The following is a 25,729-nucleotide window of genomic DNA, read 5'->3' as shown; positions in this document are numbered from 1 at the left end:
TCACTAATGGACAAGTGTTGGAATATTTCTGAGTTCTTCAGAAGGCTCCTCTTTCCAGAAGAGCAGGAATAACCTCAGTGTTAAACACTGTGGTCATCCCCATGTGCAATGTCTTCAACAATCCAATGAGCAGAGGAATCTGCATGGCCCTGGTAAAACTTGTAACAAAATAAAGGATGGAGAAGGGGAGACTGTTTATGACTGGGCCATTGGCTCCAGAAATTTGAGGAGTACAACTGTAACAGATGACAAATAAATGATCATTTTTAAGGCATATTTTATTTACATCCCAGGTTTTAATATTTTAAAATAAACTTTTTTAAAGTGTAGTACACAATGAGATATGTATGTTATCTTATTAGTTCAAACTCTGCACTCATTTTTTTATCAAGCATCTCTGAGTTTGGGTTTCTAGATTCATTAAGATTTTCTATTGGGACATCCTTGCTGCCCCCAGGGAGGCATTGAATGAATGCTCCCATTCTTCATCTCCTTTCCTTGAATTTTCCCATTCCTGAGCCCAGCATTGGGTGTATAATTCAAAGAATATTCCAAACCATTGCAACTACCTTGGAACTGTCTTTAAATTTTTCTTAAATGAATTTTATTAGTAACAAGGTGTCCCACATTGAGTGCCTTCTGAAGCAGACTCTTAGACAATGATTAGCACACAGGATGTTTACCAGGCAGTGTTCCTGGAATCAACACCTGGGGAAGGTCAGATGTGTAGTAAGGAATTTGGCTTCACTTAAAGAGAAATATGGACTTTGTCCCAGCTCCCAAGAGGTGACCTTTAAACATTTGAAATTTCCCTAGTGATAAGAGTGATTGGTTATTCATGGAGGGCCTCATGGACTGTATCTGATAGTTTATGCTAACGAAATGACTCAGGATAGGGGTTGGCCATGCCAAAAAGACTAGCCAAGTGATTCAAGGGTTGGAACTTTGGGCAGAGTGATATCAGTCCAACCTCGGGAGGGAGGCTGGAGGTTGAGTTCAACCACACAGGCCATAATTCAATTAATTATATCTATGTAATGAAGCCTCAATAAAATTCTGGACACTGGAGCTCAGGTGAGCAACGTGGTTGGTAACAGTCTTTGAGAATTATCACACATATTGTCATCAGGGAAGGGTAATGGATCTGGACCCCAAGGAGAAAGGATACATATGGGATGTTCCAGATCTTGCATTATGTGTATCTTCCTTTGGCTGAATCTAATTTGTATCTTTTTTTCTATAATAAAACTGCAATCATAAATACACTGCTTCTTGAGTTCTGTGAGTAATTCTAGTGCATTATCAAACCTGAGGCAGTCCTCTCAATTTGAATCATCCCAGTAAATTATGGAATGTGAAAAAATTCCCAAATTTGTATCCAACTGATCTGATGTGAGAGTGGACCTAAGGACCCTTGAACTTGTGGCTGGTGTCAGAGGGGAGGGCAGTCTTGTGGTTTGGCAAATTCTTTGTAGTACAGTCCCTGTGTTGGGCTCTGCACCAGTCATGGAGTTTACTTAAAAATATATACATATAACTGACCAAGATCATTAAGGCATAAAAATGTATTAGATATTTTGGTCCTTAATGTAGAATTTATTTTTTAATTTTTTTATTTGAGTTCAATTTGCCAACATATAGCATAACACCCAGTGCTCATCCCGCCAAGTGCCCCCCTCAGTGCCCACCACCCAGTCACCCCAAACCCCCGCCCACCTCCCTTTCCACTACTCCTTGTTCATTTCCCAGAGTGAGGTCTCTCATGTTTTGTCACCCTCAGTGATATTTTCACTCATTTTCTCTTTTCCCTTTCACTGTTTTTTATATTCCCCAAATGAATGAGACCATATAATGTTTGTCCTTCTCCGATTGACTTATTTCACTCAGCATAATACCCTCCAGTTCCATCCATGTCGAAGCAAATGGTGGGTATTTGTTGTTTCTAATGGCTGAGTAATATTCCATTGTATAGATATACCACATCTTCTTTATCCATTCCTCTTTCGATGGACACTGAGGCTCCTTCCACAGTTTGGCTATTGTGGCCATTGCTGCTATAAACATCGGGGTGCAGGTGTCCTGGCGTTTCATTGCATCTGTATCTTTGGGGTAAATCCCCAGCAGTGCAATTGCTGGGTCATAGGGTAGCTCTATTTTTAACTCTTTGAGGAACCTCCACACAGTTTTCCAGAGTGGCTGCACCAGTTCACATTCCCACCAACAGTGCAAGAGGGTTCCCCTTTCTCCACATCCTCTCGAACATTTGTTGTTTCCTGTCTTGTTCATTTTCCCCATTCTCACTGGTGTGAGGTGGTATCTCATTGTGGTTTTGATTTGTATTTCCCTGATGGCCAGTGATAATGTAGGATTTAGATCCTCCTAACAAATAGGGGAGGGGAGATTATAGGAAAATAGCAAGAAACAGAGAGCTATGATTATTTTGCAAAGATAGAAACAAGACTGCTCATGACCAAGAGTCCTGGGCAATGCATAAAGAAACTAAGATGGGTATATGGATATATGCATAATCCTGCAGGGGCTATGATTTAAGTGGGGAATCCAAAATAATCTCCCAGTTCCATTAGAACCATGCTAGCAGGAAAAATTGTGTAAGTGTAAAGCAGAGATCCATAAAGGTACATATACCATGTGGCTGCAGATTCAGAATTTCTTGTTGTGCACCTTTGATTTGCTGTATTTTCCAGTTCTATGAACCAAAAAGAATAAGATATATGCTGAGATTAAGCTGTTATGCTTATAATCCCCCACAGTGCCCTCTTGATGTCCCTGTTCCTCAGGCTATAGATGAAGGGGTTCAGCATGGGAATGACCACAGTGTACACTACTGAGGCCACTGCATCCTTCCCAGGGGAGGGGGAGATGGATGAACCGAGGTACACTCCAAGGCCTGTTCCATAAAATAAGCAAACAACTGACAGGTGGGAGCCACAGGTGGAGAACGCTTTGTACTTCCCACCTGTGGTTGGGACTCTCAGAATGGAGGAAGCAATTCTACTATAAGAACAAAGGATCCCTGAAAGTGGAATGCCACCAAAAATGGCACCAATAAAATAGATTAGTATGGTGTTGATGGAGGTATAAGAGCAGGCAAGGTGGAGAAGTTGAGGTGCATCACAAAAGAAATGATGAATTTCCACATCTGTGCAGAAGGTAAGTTGTGACACCATCAAACAGTGAATCTGAGATTCCAAAAGGCTGCTGAAAAATGACAACAGGACCAACAAGCCACAGAGGCGTGGGTTCATGATAATTGGGTAGTTCAGGGGGTGACAAATGGCCACAAACCGGTCATAGGCCATCACAGCCAGGAGTAGATTGTCCAAACACCCAAATAGAAAATAAAAGGACATCTGAGTTAGGCAGCCTGCATAAGTGATATATTTGCTGTGTGTTTGAATGTTCACCAGCATCTTTGGGACTGTAGTGGTGCTGAAACCAATGTCAGCCAAGGACAGGTTGGAGAGGAAGAAGTACATGGGGGTGTGGAGGTGGGAGTCAGAGCTGACGGCCAAGATGATGAGCAGGTTCCCAAGCACAGTGACCAGGTACATGGTCAGGAGCAGCCCAAAGAGGAGGGGCTGCAGTTCTGGATCATCTGAGAGGCCCAGGAGGAGGAATTCTGAAACACTTGTTAGATTCTGTGGTTCCATGCAGGTGAGCCACCTCTCAAAAAAGAAGAGGGTATTGAATAAACAAAACAAATGTAGAGACACCTGGCTAAGTGTGCATATTTTGAGGCAAGCAGTTCACAAGTAAAGTATTCACACTTGAGGAGCATACATCCCATTACCTTCAGCAACATTTCTCAATTATAAACTCTTTTTAGAACGCTTTCCTTATTGGTGTCTGGGCTATTCACCTGTTTCTATACATACCCACTATGAGCCAAGAATGTTACAGAAATATATACATATTTAAACATAGATAAACTTAGTTATATTTGCTTCAGAACTCATATTTGTTACCAGTAAAATTTGGATTTCCTTGCTTTCCTTTCATGATCCCATTCCCCTACACTTCAGTTGCCCAAAGGCAAACACTGTCATGGATGTGGTAGGCATATTTTACATAATAATACTATTGGTTTATATTTCATAAATAGTTTTCTTTAAAATTTACATAATACTGTAATAATACATGTATTGTTTCCTGAGTTCTCATTTACCACAGTAATGTGTTTTAAGTGTCTCTATGAAGAATATACGTCTATTTCAAGCACTTCAATGAGGCATAGTCTTTTTTATTTGAGGCATAGTATTATCCAAAAGATGAACTTTGTTTTCTTTTTAATTTCTCATTACAATTTCCCTAATAAAATTCTTGTGCCCACCTCCATATTACACAAGTGAGAATTTCTATAGTATATAGGCATAAAAGATGAAAGAATTATAAAAATCAATATATGTATAATTTTCTATTAATTACCTACATTGGACAACCCCGGGTGGCTCAGCGGTTTAGCACCTGCCTTCAGCCCAGGGCGTGATCCTGGAGTCCTGGGATCGAGTCCCATGTCGGGATCCTTGCATGGAACCTGCTTCTCCCTCTGCCTGTGTCTCTGCCTCTCTCTCTCTCTCTCTCTCTCTCTCTCTCTCTCTCTCTGTGTGTCTTAAAAAAAAATTACCTACATTTATTTTCCTAATAGAAAGCATAGTCAAAATCAATTTCACGATTTTATTGTCAGGGTATAGAATCAGAAAGTCTGATGAAGCCTGAAGTCTGTGTTACAATGGTCTTTTCATGATAGATCCATGTGAAAATTCCTATCTTATATCAGGAATAATATTTCCATATCACAGATTTCCAGGATAGGCTGTAAAATGCATTACTGTCCATCGAAAATCCTATGATCTATAATATTCAATCAGTAAAGACCCCTGTAAACCACTTACCCCATTTCCCTAATTCACAGATGAATTCATAAATTCCCAAGAGAAGGAGTTTGTTGCCCTGTTTCTGTTTGCTTATCTGAGGCTAAAGTATATTTGAAAAGGAAGCAATCAGGCTGCCCCTGTGGCTCAGTGGTTTAGCGTCGCCTTCAGTGCAGGGTGTGACCCTGGAGCCCCGGGATCAAGTCCTACATCAGGCTCCCTGCACGGAGCCTGCTTCTCCCTCTGTCTGTGTCTCTGCCTCTCTCTCAGTGTCTCTCTGTGTCTCGTGAATAAATAAATAAGATCTTCAAAAAAGAAAAGGAAGCAATCATTCCACACTGGTGGAGTGCACAGAACCCTGGGATGGAACTAAATGGGATCAGACTAAATGTGGAGTATGTGTCAATGTCTCAATCCCTCTGCTGGTACCCCTCAACTAGAAATGGGGATAACAGCATCCATTTCAAGATACATGTGGCACCAAAAAGAGATTTGCACCTGATAAATATTCAGTCATGATTTTTAAATCAGAATTTTCACTGTTCTTGGAATGGTGGGTTTATTGATGAAATCCTAAGAAAGGTTTAATGACCTTTATTTTGTTATATATCAGAGCGGTAGAAGCCTATCATGTCCCAGGAAATCCATTCAAGAATGGGTGGAAATTGGGGTTCCTGGGTGGCTTGGTTGGTTAAGCAATCGGCTCTTAATTTCAGTTCAGGTCATGATCTCAGAATTGTGGGATCGAGTCTATCTCCCTAACCTCTCCTTCTCTCAAGAAAAAAAAAGTTGGAAATCCAAAAATGTGCCTCAGTGCATGCAATAAGATTTACTTCTCTTCTCTTTTCCTCTCTTTTAATTTTCATCTTTATGACAATCTCCAGTAATTTTTAAATAATTAAACATAGATTCTATTAAGTGGAAAATGATAGGTCTCTTAGAAAATCTGTGGCATAGACACACACAAGCACTGTTTTATCTTTTATGTAGATCTCTGAAACGTCATTGGCAGGAAAAGAAGCACCCAGTGCATGGAAGCCATGCTGTCTATACTCTATTTCTGAGAACCAAAGAAGGGTCTATTCAATATTCAACAGAAATCTCTGCTGTTCTTATAGCCTACTCTGTGCCAAGCAAAGTAAGCCCTGGGAAATCAGAAATAAATGTGATTTAGTTGTTTCTCTCCAAATACTCAGTACCTACCTGTACAAGGACAAAAAAAAAAAAGTTCTCTCAGGACCTAGGGAAAATCGAACCTTCCGATCACAGGATATTTTAATTGGATACATGGTGCTTAGCCTTGATAATAACAACAATAACAACAATAATACCTAAAATTTACCTTGCCTTTATTATATGCATCCCTTACATATTTAGTCACATGTTTAGTGCTTATATTAATCCTTACTCAATGCAGTTGTATAAACCGGCTTAAAGATATTAAGAACTTGCCCAGTGTCATACAGATAAAAAGTAGAGCAGATAAGATTCAAAATTAGTGGGTCTCTGAAGTCAATGCACTGAACTTGTTTGCTTTGTTTCCTTGCACTTCATAGAGTTTGAGCAGAAGTCCAGAGGTCTTTTCCAAAACTGCTACAATTTATATTTGAACAGTTTATTATTTCCTAACTAAGAATGGAATCTAACATCCTGACTATATCTCCCTTAGAGATCAGGGTGAGGAATGGAGGAGGAAATGGAATATGAAGCAAAATCTGAGAGCAGGGTCAGGAAAGAGAGCTGCCCTGGATTGTCGGGAGCTGATTCGTTATGATCTCTACCTTCATCTTGGCCATCTTTTCTATAGTTGACACAGCAGGTGACTGACTGCTCTCTGGTGTCTTCTACCACGAACCCCTCAAAAGAGAAGAGCACAGCGAGTGGAGGTCTCTTGCTGGAGTAACAGGAAAGAGATGTACAAATTGGGTAGGCAGGAGAGAACACTGTCTAAGTGCCCTGTGACCAGTCTCACTGTCTGCATTCAAACCTGATTTCATCCCCTATCTACCCCAGGACCTAATAAAATTTAAAAAGCTTCTGCACAGCAAAGGAAACAATCAACAAAACTAAAAGGCAACCTATGGAATGGGAGAAGATAGTTGCAAAGGACATATCTTTTTTTTTTTTACATTTTTAAAATTTAAATTCAATTTGCCAACGTATAGTATTACACCCAGTGCTCATCCCATTAATTGCCCTCCTCATTGCTCATCACCCAATTACCCTATCCTCCCACCCACCTCCCCTTCCGGAAAGGACATATCTGATAAAGCATTAATATCCAAAATATACAAAGAATTTCTAAAACTTGGGGCTCCTGGATGGCTCAGTCGGATAAGCATTTGCCTTCAGCTCAGGTCATGATCCCAGAGTCCTGGGATGGAGCCCTGCATCAGGCTTCCTGCTCAGTGGGGGGTCTGCTTCTCCATCTCCACCTGCCTCTCCCCTAGCTTATGCTTTCTCTGGCTCTCTCTCTCTCTCAAATAAAATCTTTTAAAAACAAAGAACTTATAAAACTCCACATCCAAAAAACAAATAATCCAATTAAAATATGAGCAGAAGGGATCCCTGGGTGGCGCAGCGGTTTAGCGCCTGCCTTTGGCCCAGGGGCGATCCTGGAGACCCGGGATCGAATCCCACGTCAGGTTCCCTGTGCATGGAGCCTGCTTCTCCCTCTGTCTGTGTCTCTGCCTCTCTCTCTCTCTGTGTGACTATCATAAAAAAAAATATGAGAAGACATGAATAGACATTTTTCCAAAGAAGACATACAGATGGCCAACAGACATTTGAAAAGATGCTCAACACCACTCATCATCAGGGATGCAAATCCAAACTACAATGAGGTATCACCTCACCTGTCAGAATGTCTAAAATCAACAACACAAGAAACAACTAGTGTTGGTGAGGATGTGGAGAAAAAGGAACGCTCATGCTCTGTTGGTGGGAACTCAAACTGGTGCAGCCACTGTGGAAAACAGTGTGGAGGTTCCTCAGAAAGTTAAAAATAGAACTACCCTATGTATGATCCAGCAAGTGCTTTACTAGGTATTTACCCAAAGGATACAAAATTACTGATTCAAAGGACTATATGCAGCCCAAATTTATAGCAGCATTATCAACAATAGCCAAACTATGGAAAGAGCCCAAATGTCCATCAACTGATAAATGGATAAGGAAGATGTGATCTATATATACAGTGGAATATTAGCCATAAAAGGAATGAAATCTTGCCATTTGCAATGACATGGATGGAGCTAGAGAGTATTATGACAAACAAGACAAATCAGTCAGAAAAAAATAAATACCATATGATTTCACTCATATGTGAAATTTAAGAAACAAAACAAAATAACAAATGGGGAAAAAGAGAGAGGAAAACCAGGAAATAGGTTAACTATAGAATACAAATTGATGCTTACCAGAGAGGAGATGAGTAGGGTGATGGGTGAAATAGGGGATGGGGATTAAGGAGTGCACTTGTCCTGATGAGCACTGGGAAGCACTGTATGGAAGTATTGAATCACAATATTGTACAACTGAAACTAATAGTACGCTGTATGTTAACTAACTAGAACTTAAACAAAAAATTTTGGGGGGACACCTGGGTGGCTCAGTGATTGAGCATCTGCCTTCAGCTCAGGGCATGATCCTGGGGTCTTGGGATCGAGTTCTGCTTCGGAAGTCTGCTTCTCCATCCGCCTATGTCTCAGCCTCTCTCTGTGTCTCTCATGAATAAGTAAATAAAATCTTTTTAAAAAACACCTTTTTAAAAAAAGGTGGGTTGAAGACAAAAAATAAAATCAGGTGAAAAAAATATTGTGCTCCTATCCTTAACTCGGAGATGATGATAATACATGTTGCTGTCTTTCAGGGGTGGTAATGTGGATAAAAGGTAGCAAGCTAAATAGAAAATTTATGTGTCTGGCACTTGGAGTCCCAAGATAAAAGTTTGTACCATTGTGGTTACTGATATTTCTATCATCACCATCATCATCACCTTCATGATCATTTGGAGGATTTAGGGGACAGTTAAGAAGAACCCATTTCCTGCTCTGATGGGGAATATGCCCAAGGGAAATAGAACTAGTATGGGACAAAAGTAGAAATCTAAATAAGAGTTCTAGGATTCCCACCAGAACCAACAACATTAGGTCTTTATAGGGCTGTGAGCTGATTCTTTGCATTTTGGTCCCCTCCTTTCTGGCTATCCCAACTGTCCCAGTGGTCTTGAGGAGGAGGAAACAAAGTTCTCCCAGTCTCTCCTGACATACTTGCTACTCAGTGGGATGTATTGTGTCTCTGCTGGAGCAGGACTGAGGAAGACAGATCAGGCTGCCTGTCCCCTACCTGGAGCTGGATGAGGACAGAGGCTTTGTTTCCAGGACTGGCAGGAAGACAAATGCAAGTATGTGTCCCCTGGAGCAGACAACTCTGCGAAGAGGAGACGCATGTATGGAGACCACTGAACTGGAACTGGCAACTAAAAGGCTGGAAAGCACAGGCTGATTGTTTACCGTTGCTTGGCCTTGAGGGCTCGAATTATGGTACATAATTAGCCAGATTGGTCCGCATTCTCCCAGTCCCCAAAGATTTGCTGTTACTAGTGGAAAAGGAAAAAAAGAAAAGTGAATGTACCAGAGGGGGTGGTATCTAGACCTGTCATCTTCTCAGGAAGAAGTAACCTCTACTCCTCACTTCTGACTTCCAAGTTACCTACCTCATTGTAAAATTCAGACACATTTGTTTTTCAACTACAGAAAGCAACATATGACTTTAATATCTGTAAAGCCATTGACTTAATCATGTAATTTAGAGAAAATTAGGTCTTTTATACCAAGAATCTTATAAAATTTCTATTTTCTCAGTTAAAATTTATGTCTCTAAGGAGAACTTTCTAATTTTCTTTCTATAGTCCTTGTTTGGGTTTTAGAATTTTATGCATTGGAGACATATCTTTTTTGCTGTTTTGAAAGACAGCCCAGGTTCTAATTTTTCTGTCTAGTGATGAATTTTATTATATTAGACAATTATTTATTTTTACATATTTTCTTTACATATTTATATTTACATGTTTTACACATTTATCTGCTGACTTAAGACTTGGCTTAAATACTTCAGGGGTTCTCAGAGATCTCTACATTCAAAATGTGGGTCAGGGATGTAATCATCTCAAGGCTTGACTGGAAGACAAACTCAAAGCTTGATTTCTCATTAACTGATATGAAGAAAATTTCAATATTTACCCAATTAAATTGGGTATGAAAGAAATTGTGTTAATTATGCGTGTGGGCATAAATAACATAGGAAAATTTTAGAGAGCCCAAATGACCAAATGACAGGAGTATAGAGAAGGATCAGAGGAGGTGGGAGTGTTGAGATGTTTTAGAATGCTTGAACAGGAGGAAAATCTAGTATTAAACTGAAGTCACGGAACACCTGGGTGTCTCAGTGGTTTAGTGCTTGCCTTTGGTGCAGGGTGTGATCCTGGAGTCCCAGGATTAAGTCCCATTGGGCTCCCTGCATGGAGCCTGCTTCTCCCTCTGCCTATGTCTCTCTCTCTCTCTCTCTCTCTCTCTCTCTCGTCTCTCATGAATAAATAAATAAAATCTTTAAAAAAAATAAACCAAAGTCATTTTGGAGCAGAAAGAACCAATCCAATACGAGGTTCATTGTCAGTGAAGTTGGTAGGCCATTTGACTTAGTATAAAGGCAGAGCAAATTGAACTAGCTATTAGGCAGCTTTTCAAAATGCACAGATTGCTACTTCAGAAATTATATGTAGCATCTATAAAGGAAATATTGATATGTATATGGGTTCCTGGGTGTGTAGCAGCAGACAGAAGGACCCAAAGTCAGATTGATCATGATAGAAGAGAAGGAACCATGGTGACAAAGTGGAATCCTAATGAGATGGTTACTAGTAAAAGAAAGATCTCCCCTTTGCTGAGGACATGGTCCTTTGCTACCCCTGAGTAATAAAAATGAAGATAGAGTTAAATTTATCCATAACTTAGGTGACTTAACAATCTACAGGCACAATAGAACCACACAGCCACCAGAAATTTCACCACTACTTGAAACATCAACTGTATCTCCTTGACTAAGATATATCATTACAAACACCTTTTTAACCTGAGCTCACTTTGCAATCTCCCCCCATTGCATCCCACAACGTAGCTTTATTCCCCATATTATGATTTATCAGTCAGAATTCAGTCAAGAAAAGAGAAACCACACTACTTACTTTAATGAAGGTAATTTTAGTACAGGTAGGAGTAAATGCTTATTGAAAAGTGAAAGGCACAGAAGGAAAAATGTGGTAACAGAGCCATAGTTGCAGGATATAGTGACAACACCATGGGCTAAGAGGTATGGGGAACAAAATTGGACATTAGTGCATGTGATCTTTATTACCATTATTAAAGAAAAGCCAGGTGGAAAATCAGAGCAATGGTTTAAGGATTCCCAGCCCCAACCACAGCATCACAATTTAAAGTATAGAAAGGTAAGTTTGGAGCAGAAAACAATAGCTTATTATTCAGCACAGTGAACCAGCTGTAGAGTGTGGAGGGAGAAGATAAGTAAAAAAAATATTACCTAGAATATGAGGGGGAAAACCACATTTGCTACTGCTATGGAATACTCTTTCATGTCTCCTCCTTTTTGATCTCTGATCACTTTGAGATGTTCAGGGTCTGAACCTGAACACTAAAAGACCCAACAAATGCAAGTTATCTTTGAATGAAAGGTCTGACAAAATTCAATAGTCCTCCACCTTAGCTGCTCATTAGACCCACCTGGAGTGCTGGTAAAAAACTTCACGTTCTTTTTACTCTCAAGTCCAATTGAATCTTAATCTGTGGTGGTGGGACTCAGGCATGAGGATTTTTAAAGTGTATCAGATGCTTCAAACATGAAGCCAAGGTTGAGGAAAAGTGACATACATTCTCCCATACAACCTGCATCAATAGATTTGATCAAAGGCAAAATTTTATGGGAGATAGACATGACAATGAAAATGGGTGAGAATTGTGCATACATTTTATTCTTTTTTGTAAATTTATTTTTTATAGGTGTTTAATTTGCCAACATATAGAATAACACCCCCCCAAAAAAAATAACACCCAGTGCTCATCCCATCAAGTGCCTCCCTCAGTGCCCGTTACCCAGTCACCCCCACCCCCTGCCCACCTCCCCTTCCCCCACCCCTAGTTCGTTTCCCAGAGTTAGGAGTCTCTCATGTTCTGTCTCCCTTTCTGATACTCATTTTTTCTCCTTTCCCCTTTACTCCCTGTTACTATGTTTTATATTCCCCAAAAGAATGAGACCATATAATGTTTGGCCTTCTCCGATTGACTTCTTTCACTCAGCATAATACCCTCCAGTTCCATCCACGTCGAAGCAAATGGTGGGTATTATGTCATTTCTAATGGCTGAGTAATATTCCATTGTATACATAAACCACATCTTCTTTATCCATTCATCTTTCGATGGAAGCCGAGGCTCCTTCCACATTTTAGTATTTTTTTAATTATTTATTTATTTATGATAGTCACAGAGAGAGAGAGCGAGAGAGAGGCAGAGACATAGGCAGAGGGAGAAGCAGCTTCCATGCACCGGGAGCCTGATGTGGGATTCGATCCGGGGTCTCCAGGATCGCGCCCTGGGCCAAAGGCAGGCGCTAAACCGCTGCGCCACCCAGGGATCGGGATCTCCTCCTTCCACATTTTAAAAGAGAGTTGTGAATTTCTACAGGATGTCTGGGTCATAGGTGACAAATACAGAAGATTCCATAGGTTTAATAAGATTCAATTGTGCAGTGATTTTGACGTACATAGAGTCCCAGAATACTCCCCTAATTCCATCAAAGATGTGCCAAAATAAATAATATTTAGATGTGACAAATCAAGAGGAATGGAAACCATGAGCTACAAAAATTATGTGACCAAAGGGGCATGCTTGTCAATTCCATATGTTTGTTTTTGCAATTATTTCTGATCAACAGACCTAAAAAAGAGTCCAAGAATTAAGACTGGGCTGTTCTTTTTTTTTTTTTTTTTTTTTTTTTTTTAAGACTGGGCTTTTCTGTTGAGGAGCCTCTGCAAAGCACTCTTGATGTCCTTGTTCCTCAGACTGTAGATGAAGGGATTTAGCATGGGAACAATGAAAGCATACATTACTGAGGCCACTGCATCCTTTCTGGGAGAATGTGAGATAGTAGAACTGAGGTACACCCCAAGACCTGTTCCATAAAATAAGATAACAACTGACAGGTGGGAGCCACAGGTGGAGAAGGCTTTGTACTTCCCACCTGTGGATGGGACTCTCAGAATGGAGGAAACAATTCGTGTGTAAGAGAAAAGGATCCCTGAGACTGGAATACCACCAAAGATGGCACCAAGAAAACACATGAATATTTTAGTGGTGGAAGTATCATTACAGGAAAGCTTGAGGAGCTGAGGAGGGTCACAGAAGAAATGAGGAATTTCCACATTTATGCAGAAGGTAAGTTGTGACATCATGAGGCAGTGCAGCTGAGAGTCCAGAAGGCTGATTAAAAAAGATATCAGAATCAGCAGGCTACAGAGGCGGGGGTTCATGATGACTGGGTAGTGCAGAGGATAACAAATGGCTACAAACCGATCATAGGCCATCACAGTTAAGAGTACACTGTCCAAACATCCAAAAAGATTAAAAAAAGACAACTGAATCAGGCAGCCCACATGGGAGATGACTCTGTTGTGAGTTTCAATGTCCAAAATCACCTTTGGGACTGTGGTAGAAATGAAACCGATGTCAGCCAGGGACAGGATGGAAAGGAAGAAGTACATGGGGGTGTGAAGGCAGGAGTCAGAGCTGACAGCAAGGAGGATCAGTAGATTCCCCAGCATGGTGACCAGATACATGGACAGGAACAGGCTAAAGATTACAGGCTGCAGTTCTGGATCTTCTGAGAACCCCAGGAGGAAGAATTCCAAGACATCTGTTAGATTCTGGGGTTCTGTGTAGCAGAGACAGCTTTTGAGAAATAAATGAGAGTTTAAATAAAGGAAACAAGTATACTGGGATCTGTCAGTGTGTCTATATTTTGAATTCAAGCAATTCATAAATAAAGGATTCACATTTGAGGAAAATTTAGCAAAATTTCTCAGTTGTAGCAACACATTCTTCCTAGAACTCTTTTCTCATCTTTTGGTCCATTCACCTGTTTCTATGTGCATCCACTTTGGAGAGACTGGGAGAAAGAAATTAGAGGGACTAGGATACTCGGAGATTTAAAAATCTATAAACACTCTAATCAGCTCCCTCCTTTAAGGGAAACAAAAGGACTAAGAAATATCCTTTTCCCTTTAAAAATTATTCTAATTAAAAGACACTAATAAGAAGTCAAAAGTACTTTATTTTTTCTTGGGGAGGACCGGGTGGCTCAGTCTGTTAAGTGGCTGCCTTTGGCTCAGGTTAAGGTCTCAGAGTCCTGGGATAAAGCCCTATCTCGGGTTCCCGCTGGGGCAAGAGGGTGCCTGCTTCTCCCTCCTCCTCTCCCTCTCCTTCTCTCTTCTTCTGCCCCTCCTCCTCCGCATGCTGTCTCCCTTTCTCAAATAAATAAATAAAATCTTTTTTTAAAAGTACTTTATTTTATTTAAATGCAGAGAAATTAATTCCCTTGACTTGGACTATTTACAAATACCCTATAAGAACTTTGCAATAAAGTGACTCTATTTTTTGTGTGTGATATTTTATTGCTAACAGAGTTTAAGGCATACTGCTCTCTTTATCCCATCAACCCAACATCTGGGCTAGTTTATAAGAAAACCTGGGTCTTGGGGTGCCTGGGTGGCTCAGCAGTTGAGCGTCTGCCTTTGGTTCTGGGCGTGACCCTGGTCCCAGGATCGAGTCCCACATCTGGCTACCTTCAGGGAGCCTGCTTCTTCCTCTGCCTGTGTTTCTGCCTCTCTCTGTGTGTCTCTCATGAATAAATAAATGAAGTCTTAAAAAAAAAAAAAGAAAACCTGGGTCCTCCAGTTATAAGGTAAATAAGTTCTGGGGATGTGATGTATAGCATGGTAACTATAGTTAATATTGTGTTTCATATTTGAAAGCTACCAAGAATAGATCTTAAAAGTTCTCATTATAAGAAAAAAATTTTTAACTATGTATAGTGATGCATATTTGCTAGACTTACGATCATTTTGCAATATGCCTAAATTTTGAATCATTATGTTGTATACCTGCAACTAATATAATGTTATACATCAATTATATTTCAATTTTAAAAAAATCAAGGAAGCAAGCAAGCCTAGGTTCTCCCTCCTTTGGTGACAGTGAAACATTCAAAGCACATATGCAGGAACTCTCATGCTAAACTCACACTGTAAACACAATAAAAAACCCAAGTGAGCCACGTTCCTTGAACTCTTGTGCCATTTCAGACTAGTTTAGAAGGCCAGTTATGCTCTCTCTTCAAGGGAGATCTTCATATGAGGAATAAAACTTTTTATATCTTCTTATATATGTGGCATTCCCAGCCTCAACATCCAAGCCAAATTTTGAATAGATGTCCATCCTATTTCTTCAGTGTCTTATTTGATACAATGAGTGGGGCATGAGACAATGACCATCACCATACAAGGTCTTTCTTCTCTTGCTCTGGCTTGCTCACTGTCCCTGCCGCCTACTGGCAAGCATGAAGTATGCACTCTGGATAGCACTGCACTGTGATGCATTTCTTAAGCCCTTCTGATCCTTTCTTATAGATCTAAATGACTTAATTTGGAAGTTTCAATAATTACTTGGCTGTTAGAGACAAGAGAATGGGATTGGGTCTTTTCTTAATGTGGCCCTGGGTCTTGTGTCTTGGTTCAGACCTGTCTTTGAACGAAGCCGTGACTGACACTAGGGTTTTGTTTTTTTGTTTGTTTTTTTTTTTATCTTTAAACTTAAAATTTTTATTTAAATGCGATTAACATACAGGGTATTATTAGTTTCAGAGGTAGAATTCAGTTATTCATCAATTGCATACAACCCCCAGTCACTAAACTCATATCTTTCATTAGTAACTCTGAACGTGAATGGGCTTAATGACCCCATCAAAAGGCGCAGGGTGTCAGACTGGATAAAAAAGCAGGACCCATCTATTTGCTGTCTACAAGAGACTCATTTTAGACAGAAGGACACCTACAGCCTGAAAATAAAAGGCTGGAAAACCATTTACCATTCAAATGGTCCTCAAAAGAAAGCAGGGGTAGCCATCCTTATATCAGATAAACTAAAATTTACCCCGAAGACTGTAGTGAGAGATGAAGAGGGACTCTATATCATACTTAAAGGATCTATCCAACAAGAGGACTTAACAATCATCAATATATATGCCTGAATGTGGGAGCTGCCAAATATATCAATCAATTAATAACCAAAATTAAGACATACTTAGATAATAAGACACTAGGGTTAAGGAAAGGCTCTTACCCTGACTGACTGTGTGTTTCAACCAGACATTGACCTCTAAGGGTGCTTAGGGGAAATAATATACCCAGTACAAGATCTAGGTCCATTGGGTGGTTGCTCATGAAGGAATGTCATTGGAGGGGAGGAAGAAGGAGACAGAGACTGAGAAATAGGGAGGGAAGAAAAAGAAGAAGAAAAGCAGTCATCATGTGTCTTGCTGAGGTCTATACCCCTAAAACCAGGCTAGGACCTTTCAATACATCTGCTGCTCCTGCTATCCACATCTTTGTTGCAACAAAGATCCAAATCATCAGGGTTATATAGAGAGAAACATCCATAGCTCCCCACCCCCACCCTGTAGCACAGTAAAGGGGTTAATTCAAGCCTGATTTAAGCACAGGGTGTATTAACCCTATGAAACAATCATCATCATGGAGGAGGTCTCTTACCCTGAAGACACTAGTTGAAGCTCTCTGGAGAAAGAAATGTACAAATATGAGCAGGATAGAGAGGACCTCCCTTGAAATAGATCCTGTGACAAAAAATGAAGAAAAAAAAGAAAGGCAACTGTATGGGGTGGGGGTGGGGGGACAAAAAACTGAAACAGAGGTATATAATTTGACCCAACTGGAAGTCTGAAATGTATTAAAAGAATTTATAGAACAAAAAATAGAAATGTGCTAATTAGCTTTTACATCCTTTCAAGATAGGTTCTTAATTAACTTTAATGTCCTGCGCTCATGTGAGTGATGCATATGGAAGCTAGAAATGATGTTGGAGGAGAACAGAATTCTGAATGAGAATTATGAAACCCCCAACACAAAAAAGAACACAAACTTCATAGGTCTCTGAGCTGAAACTTTGCATATTACTGCCTTTCCCTCTGGCCAGCCCCAGCTCATCTAGCTGGTAAGAAAGCAGTTCCCAGCAGGCCCTCTTCCATCCACCATCTCCCTGGGCACTCAGTGATCTGTGTATACCTCTGCTGGGTCATGACTAGGAGTTTGGATCCCCTCCCCTTTCCTGCTTGGTGAATGATGATGGTTGAGGCTTTTTCTTCAGGGCTGGTAAGAAGACAGACTCAGGCATGAATCCTGTTGTGCAGATGATGACTCTGGGAGAAGAAGACAGTATGTGGCCTAACAGTCCTGGCACCCAGAAGGGCTGAAGGCACTGTCTGATTATTTATTCCTGCATGACCTTGAGAGCTCAATGCACAGAGCTCATAATTAACAAAATCGGTCCATATTATCCCAATCTCTGAGGACTTCCTAATAAGAGAAGAAGAAAAGGAGAAAAGTGAATGCATTTAGAAGGGTCTGGGCAGGGGCACCTGGATGGCTCAGCATTTGAGCATCTGCCTTTGGCTCAGGACATGATCCCGGTGTCCTGAGATTGAGTTCTGCATTGGGCTCCCTGCAGGGAGCCTGCTTCTCCCTCTGCCTATGTCTCTGCCTCTCTCTCCCTGTATATCTCATGAATAAATATTTTTTTTAAATCTTAAAAAAAAGAAGGGTCTAGGCATTCCTCTTCTTAGAAGAAAGCTTATCTGTACACCTTGCCTCTGACTTCCAGTTTTGAGGATCTTAACGTAAAGTACAGACTCTTTTTTGTTTGTTTGTTTCAGTTTAATTTATGACTTTTTGACTTTGGCATCTGCAAATCCATTATATCAATCACATGCATTAGGGAGAATTCAGTCTTCTATAACAAGAATCATAAATTATTTTCATCTTCTGAGTTAAGACTTATGTCTCTAAGAAGAAATTCTTTTAAGTCTTTTTCCCTTATTTAAATGACAGCCTAAGTCCTAGTTTTTCTTTCATTGATGTATGAACATTAGAATATTATTAATTTTTATATGCTTATTTGTATCTTGCTACTTCTTTTAAATAAACAAGAGTGTCTAACAAGACAGAAATCAATGCATCAGCTAAAGCTACTGTCTTCCCGAAGTTTGACTGGGAGACCTGTTTCCAAGCCCACTCACATAGCTATTGAAAGGATGGAGTCCCTTGAAAGCCATTGGCCAGAGGTATTCTTTAATTCTCGGTCACATGAGTCTTTCTTGGGAAGCTCACACATGGCAGTTGGCTTCCATCAGAAAAAGCAGGTGACAGAGAAAGAACAGATAGGCATATAAAAGCCAGCATCATTTTGTATCCTAATCTCAGAAGTTGTGCTGCTTGGAAGCAAACCACTAACCCAGGACACACTTAAGGGAATGAATCTCCACAATGACATAAATATAGGAGGTGGAGGTCATTGGGACCATATTAAAATCTGCCCACCATGCAAGCCTTGCCCTTTATCAGGACATTGGTCTCTTAATACCACAAGACTCTAGAGATGTCTCTCTGCTTCCCAACGTAGTCCACAACCCATCATACCACAAGGCTCTCAACAAAATTCCCCTGCAGAAGATCTGACATGTGGGCAGAAATTAGCTCTAATTTGGCATTTCTGCAGACCCCACCATGTTGCTTTAGAACATGTAGTCAGAAGAAGCTGATGCCGTTTCTCTTCTATCATCAGGGTCCCTCCATTAACATCACACCACACTGTAGCCATTCTATGCTGAAATTCAACAAATGTCCCCAGTGGTTTCTGGTTTCTGTACATTGAGAATAATTTGCTTCAGAATGTATTTTCTTTAGATTATTTTGTGTTCACAAATCCTAATGTTTAAATAAGTGTGCTTTTAGACTGTGGGGTTTTTTTTTCTGGTGGACAAAATAAATTGCATGTAAATTATGGTCTCTTGGAAACTTCCACATCCTACCCATGTGATTCTCCTGGCTCAGAGGACTCTTGATGAGTAATTCAGAGATTGATCTGTCATTATCTTATGCAAAGAAAGATCAATTAAACCAAGATGGTATAGAAGGCAACCCTGGCCTTTGTCCCCCTACAGAGATCAATAATCAACTATCCATGCACAAAAACAGCTCTAGAAGAGCTTAGAAGTCTACTTAAGAAACTTCAGCAAATAGAAGAAAGAACAAAAGGGAAGGAAGAACAGCTTCATTTTATGCATCATTCCATTCCCCCCAGCTAGCACTGCTCAGCACCAAGAGGGAAATCTCCAGCTGGAAGAGTTTCCCTCAATAGGAAAGGGAGAGTAGGGTGAGTGACCAGCTTGCCCAGCCTTTCAGTGCACTGCATAAGGACTTGCTTCAGTTATACTACACCCAGAAAAATGACAAAGCTTACACATATAGACACAGCTAGAAACAAGGAAGAAGTGTAAGGACTACGAATATCAGCCACAGGCGGGTATGGTACTAACATCAAATTAGGCAGGGAAACCAATGGTACAGAGTCAAGGGCCCAGAAATAAGCCCTTGCATATATAGTCAAGTGATATTTGACAAGGGAGCCAAGAACATTCAAAAGGGGAAGGATATTCTTTTCAAAAAATAGTGTTGGGAAAACTAGATTACTGTATGCAGAAGAACCCTTATCTTACACTACTCACAAAAATGAACTTGAAATGGGTTAAAAGCTTAAACATAACACCTGAAAACATAAAATTCCTGGAAGAAAACACAGGGTGAAAACTCCTTCATATTGGTCAGGCAGCAATTTCCTATATAGGACACTAAAAGCAGGCAACAAAAGCAAAAATAAAGAAATGGGACTGCATCAAGCTAAAAAGCTTCTGCATAGAAAAAGAAAACAAACAACAGAATGAAGAAGCGACCACAGAATGGGAGAATGGGAGGACATATTTGGAAATAATATTATCTGATAAGAGGTTAATATTCAAAATATATAAAGAACTCACACAACTCAATGGCAAAAAAAATTTTTTAATGGGCAGAGGAACTAAGTAAGTAATTTTCCAAAGTAGACTAACAAGTGACCAACAGGTACATGAAAGGTGCTTGACATCACTCATCATCGGGGAAATGTAAATCAAAACCACAATGAGATATCAACTCACACCTGTTAAAATGACTATCTTAAAGATAATTATAACAAATGTTGGCAAGGATGTGGAAGAAATACACTGTGCACTGTTGTGAGAATGTACATTGGTATGAATGCAATGGAAAATAGCATGTAGATGCCTCAAAATATTAAAAATAGAACTACTATATGATCCAGCAATCCCACTTCTTGGCATATATTCAAAGGAAGTGAAAACAGGATGTTGAAGAGTTGTCTATGCTTCCATGTTCATTGCACCATTATTCACATTACCCAAAATATAAAAATAATCCAAGTGTCCAGCAACAGAATATATATATATATGTATGTATGTATGTATGTATGTATGTATGTATGTATATGTATATATATATACATACAAATTGAAAAAAGGAGTATATCGACCACAGGGTAGATGACGATCATAATGATACCTATATTTACTTAGTTCTTACCATATGCATACTGTCTTTTTAATCCTAGAGTGCTTTCAGCTAAATATCATTTAAAATGAAGGATTAAAGGCCACAGAAGTTATAAAAAATATACCCCAGTGCACTCAGCTAATGAGTTAGAAGAGCTGATGTTGCAAATCAAATTTTTGGCTTGCAAAGCCCATATGTTAAAACCAGGCACTAGTCTGTTAATATATTGATTATGACAGCTTCCCTTTATTGATCTCCTACCACATATTAAATCATGTTCTATTCAGCACATTTGATGATATCTTATCAACTAGCCTTTCATTTAAATGCTCTTGTTGTAATAACTCTACAGATGTTATGTACCATACTCAAAGTCACACAATTTGTAACATCAGATTACTTATAAATTACTGGAATGCTTATTTAAATTAACTTTTTTAATGTTATAATAAGATTTACCATTTGATGGAAAACTATCATCTGACTAATCCATGGAACAATTACATATAATTATTGCATGGTCTCATGCACTATAATATGTAATTATTATACATATAATATACATGTACTATTATAAGCACTATTGCACCTAATTTGCTGCTAAGGATTCTGAGGCTCAGAAAGGAACTTTGAGTTGCTAAAATTTTCAAATTTTTGAGCTAATATCTGGGTAGTGGAGTATTTTCTTATCCCACATATTTTCTACTGTATCTCCTATTCTAATCAAGTATTGTCACACCACATTCAGATGGCTGTGTGAATCTTCCAGTCTTTTCCTATGCACTCTTCCCAATCTAAAAACAAAAACCAAAGTGCTACCTCTGCGTAGAGCCTACCATTTGACCACAAATGGCAATACTACTTTCCCACTCAACTAGGTTCTTTGGCTATTATTCAGCTTTGCATAAATGGATATGCAAATATATAAATGTAGTAATTTTTATTGGATGGTAACTTTCCACTAACTGCTTTGGCTTCATTATCTGTCAATTTCATGCCTTTCTCTAATATCAATGTTCCTTATCAAAGTAGTTGGTAGGTGATCTACCTCAGAGATAAAAGGCAGGGTAAACTAAACTAGTTGTTGGACAGGTTTTCAGAGAACCAAGATTACTACCAAAAAACTATGTATGATACTTCTAAAGAAAGATGGATACTCATTTTGAAGAACCAAATGGAGCCCAAAGACTGATTTATCAATGACAGAAGACAAAGAAGCATGGAACAAAGTGAAGTCCTAAACAGGCCGTTACTAAAGGAAGAAAAGAGCCCACCTTTGCTGATGACACAAACTTTTGCTGCTGAGGATTTTTTTAAAAAGAAGTGTAAAATACAATCTATTTATTTTATATTTTTAAAGATTTTATTTATTTATTCATGAGAGACACAGGGAGAGAGAGAGAGACAGAGACACAGGCAGAGGGAGAAGCAGGCTCCATGCAGGGAGCCCAACGTAGGACTCTATCCCGGGTCTCCAGGATCAGGCCCTGGGCTGAAGTGGCACTAAACTGCTGAGCCACCCAGGCTGCCCAAATTACAATCTATTTATGATGAAATTCATGACTTAATAACCCTCAGATACCATTAGAGCCACCCATCTACTGGAAATATGCTATCAGTACCTAGATCTCAGTTGTACACTCCTAACAAAGATATATATTTAAAACCACCTTTACTTTAGGAGCTCATTTTGCAATATTCCAACTCACACAACTCATAACACACCTTTCTCCTCATGTTAATTTAAGATTTAGAGTTTATGAAAGAAAGAAAGAAAGAAAGAAAGAAAGAAAGAAAGAAAGAAAGAAAGAAAGAAATCAGAGGCAACTGGGTGGCTCAGTCCATTAAATGTCTGATTCTTGTTTTCAACTCAGGTCATAATCTCAGGTCATGGGATTGAGCCCCCCATTGGGCTCCATGCTCAGTGTGGAGTCTGCTTAAAATTCTCTCCCTTTCCCTTTGCCCCTTCCCCCTTCTCATGTTCTCTCTCTCAAATAAATAAATAGAAAAAATAAATCAAGCTAATTAGTTTAATAAAGAGAATTGAGTGTAGATAGTTGGTTAAATACCTACTGCAGGATAAAGCAAAAAATAGAACAATATGATGACAAATGGAAGCCAATAAATACCAAGGACTTAGGGGTTTAGAGAGAGTAATGAACTTTACTTAATTTTAGAGTATAATGACATTTGCTGACCATTATTAAAATATGTAACAACTTTTAACTATAGAGAACACACAGGGTTACTAGAGGGGAAGTGGGCAGGGGAATGTGTTAAATGAGTGATAGTTATTAAGGAGGGCACTTGTGATGAGCATGGAATGTTGTATGTAAGTAATGAATCACTAAATTCTACACTTGAAACATATATATATATATATATAACAAGAAAAGCCAGAGGGAAAATAAAGCAGTGATTTCAAGAGACTCACCCTAGCATTACAAGATAAATATAGAAGAGTGAGTCTGGAGCAGAGACACTTAACCAACACAAATGAAAAAGCTTATAGTACTAAAGGACAATGGATTTGAATAAAACATTTGAAAAAAAAAGACCTTTGTCTGGAACTACAATAAATTTTTCATAACTTACCCTTTCAAGCTTGATCTCTTTAGGAACTTGCAACTAAGTGATCACATACCTATCCAACTAAATCAGAGTCTCTGGTAATGAGACTCAGTTACCATTATTTATAAGACTCCTCAGAGGGTTCTAATAAAATCCATGGTTGAGGAGCAGTGAATGGCACCCTTGGACATTACCTGAATAAATAGTTTTGATAGATGAAAAATTTGCATGGAAAATACACAGAAACCATGGAAAGGATATACATTTTAAGTATATGAAGAAACAGTTGTAGAGCCACCTGGGTGGCTCAGTTGGTTAAGCATTCAACTCTTGGTTTCAGCTGAGAGTTCATGGAACTGAGCCCGTCATTGGGCCCCATGCTCAGTGTGAAGTCTGCTTAAGAGTCTCTCCCTCTTTCTCCCTGTGCCCCTCTTCCCCTTCTCAAATAAATAAATAAATCTTTTTAAAAAGAGAGAATTCTACATTTCATCAAGATACCAAGGTCATTAGGGAGAACCTCTCATGCATTCATTATGATGTACAAAGCATCCCAGAATACTTCCCTAATCCAATTAAAAACAAATAAAAAAACTAACATTCATATATGAAACATGAAGAGGAATGAAAATCATGAGACTGAAAAAATTATGTGACCAAGAAAGCAGTATTTGCTGGTCTACATATTTGATTTTGCCGGTTTTTTTTTTCACCTCACACTTCAAAAAGGATTGCACACATACTGAGATTAGGCTGTTCTTCTGAGGAACCTCCATAGGGCACTCTTAATGTCCCTGTTTCTCAGGCTGTAAATGAAGGGATTCAGCATGGGAGTGACCACAGTGTACATCACCGAGGCCACTATATCCTTCCTGGGGGAAGGCAGCAATGCTGATCCAAGGTACACTCCAATAGCAGTTCCATAAAATAAGCAAACAACTGACAGGTGGGAGCCACAGGTAGAGAAGGCTTTGTATCTCCCACCTGTGGATGGGACTCTCAGAATGGAGGAAACAATTTTATAGTAAGAGAAAAAGATCCCTGAAATAGGAAGAAAGCCAGAGATGGCACCAACAAAATACATGACTATGTTATTGGTGAAAGTGTCAGAACAGGCAAGGTTGAGGAGTTGAGAAGGATCGCAGAAAAAATTAGAAATTTCCACATCCTTGAAGCAGGTAAGTTGTAACACAATCAAACTGTGCAGCTGGGAGTCCAAAAGGCTAACCAAAAAAGACACCAAAACCAACAAGCCACAGAGGCGGGGGTTCATGATGATTGAGTAGTGTAGAGGGTGACAGATGGCCACAAACCTGTCATATGCCATTACAGTCAGAAGCATACCATCCATACATCCAAAAAGGATCAAAAAAGACATTTGAGTCAGGCAACCCACATAGGAGATGACTCTGCTCTGAGTTTGGATGTCCATGATCATCTTGGGGACTGTGGTGGAGGTGAAACCGATGTCAGCCAAGGACAGGTTGGAGAGGAAGAAGTACATGGGGGTGTGGAGGTGAGAGTCAGAGCTGACAGTCAGGATGATGAGCAGATTCCCAAGCACGGTGAGCAGGTACATGGACAGGAACAGCCCAAAGAAGAGAGGCTGCAGCTCTAGATCATCTGAGAATCTGGTGAGGAAGAATTCTGAGACACTTGTTAGGTTTTGTTCTTTGTAGCCTAGACACCTTTCAAAAAAGAAAAAAGGGTTGGAAAAGTGAAACAAGTAAATGAGCATCCAGCACTGTGTCCATATTGCACATTCAAGCAATCACAAATAAAACAGTCACACTTGCAGTCATACACCCTAGCCTTCAGCAATACTTCTCAGTGTGACACATCCTATTTCTTAGAACTCGTTTCTTCGTTGGTTTCTGCATTATTTACCTCTTTTTTTTAAGTCTTTTTTTATTTATGATAGTCACAGAGAGAGAGAGAGAGAGAGAGGCAGAGACACAGGCAGAGGGAGAAGCAGGCTCCATGCACCGGGAGCCCGACATGGGATTCGATCCTAGATATCCAGGATCGCGCCCTGAGCCAAAGGCAGGCGCCAAACCGCTGTGCCACCCAGAGATCCCTATTTACCTCTTTCTATAGACATTTACCTTAGAGAAACTCTACCAAAGAGTATCAGAACCAAGAACATAAGAGATAACAAATCCATGATCACAGTAAACACAGCCTCCTTCTTTTTTTTTCACAGCCTCCTTCTTGAAGAGAAATCATAAGAAATATCCTTCCTCTTTTAAGAAAAAAAATCATTCTAATTTAAAGAAATTATGAAGCAGTTAAAAATATTTTATTCAAATGAAATGCTAGATATTCTTTTCATTTAGAATATTTATAAACACTCCATGAAAGGCAGGAGTGTGTAGTCTGGATTCTAAATTAGAATTAAAGATTCATAATCAGAAAATATTTTTAGTGTTAGTTATCTTCATCAGTTTCATCATTCTTTGATTTTCT

General features: G+C 39.5%; 3 protein-coding genes across 3 annotated transcripts; all 3 read right to left on the bottom strand.

Annotated features, from left to right (window-relative positions):
- Positions 1-2,741: 2,741 nt before the first annotated feature.
- Positions 2,742-3,728, bottom strand: LOC112666989 (olfactory receptor 7E24-like). The gene has a single exon (XM_025458451.1). It carries the CDS (start codon positions 3,669-3,671, stop codon positions 2,742-2,744), a length of 930 nt encoding a protein of 309 aa, XP_025314236.1. The 5' UTR covers positions 3,672-3,728.
- Positions 3,729-12,961: 9,233 nt separating this feature from the next.
- Positions 12,962-13,999, bottom strand: LOC112666991 (putative gustatory receptor clone PTE01). Its single transcript, XM_025458453.1, has one exon. It carries the CDS (start codon positions 13,997-13,999, stop codon positions 12,962-12,964), a length of 1,038 nt encoding a protein of 345 aa, XP_025314238.1.
- Positions 14,000-24,011: 10,012 nt separating this feature from the next.
- Positions 24,012-25,001, bottom strand: LOC112666992 (putative gustatory receptor clone PTE01). The gene has a single exon (XM_025458454.1). The coding sequence runs from the start codon at positions 24,999-25,001 to the stop codon at positions 24,012-24,014; it is 990 nt and encodes a 329-aa protein (XP_025314239.1).
- Between the last annotated feature and the right edge of the window lie 728 nt (positions 25,002-25,729).

The sequence above is a fragment of the Canis lupus genome, chromosome 20 (assembly GCF_003254725.2).
Source record: "Canis lupus dingo isolate Sandy chromosome 20, ASM325472v2, whole genome shotgun sequence".
In the NCBI taxonomy this organism is placed as follows: domain Eukaryota; kingdom Metazoa; phylum Chordata; class Mammalia; order Carnivora; family Canidae; genus Canis; species Canis lupus.
The sequence above is the reverse complement of the archived record's forward strand: the minus strand, read 5'-3'. Positions and strand labels throughout refer to the sequence as shown.

Excerpts from the sequence above, each read along its gene's own strand:
- LOC112666989 (XM_025458451.1), bottom strand. The coding sequence starts at position 3,671 with ATGGAACCACAGAATCTAACAAGTGTTTCAGAATTCCTCCTCCTGGGC.
- LOC112666991 (XM_025458453.1), bottom strand. The coding sequence starts at position 13,999 with ATGAATTGCTTGAATTCAAAATATAGACACACTGACAGATCCCAGTAT.
- LOC112666992 (XM_025458454.1), bottom strand. The coding sequence starts at position 25,001 with ATGCTCATTTACTTGTTTCACTTTTCCAACCCTTTTTTCTTTTTTGAA.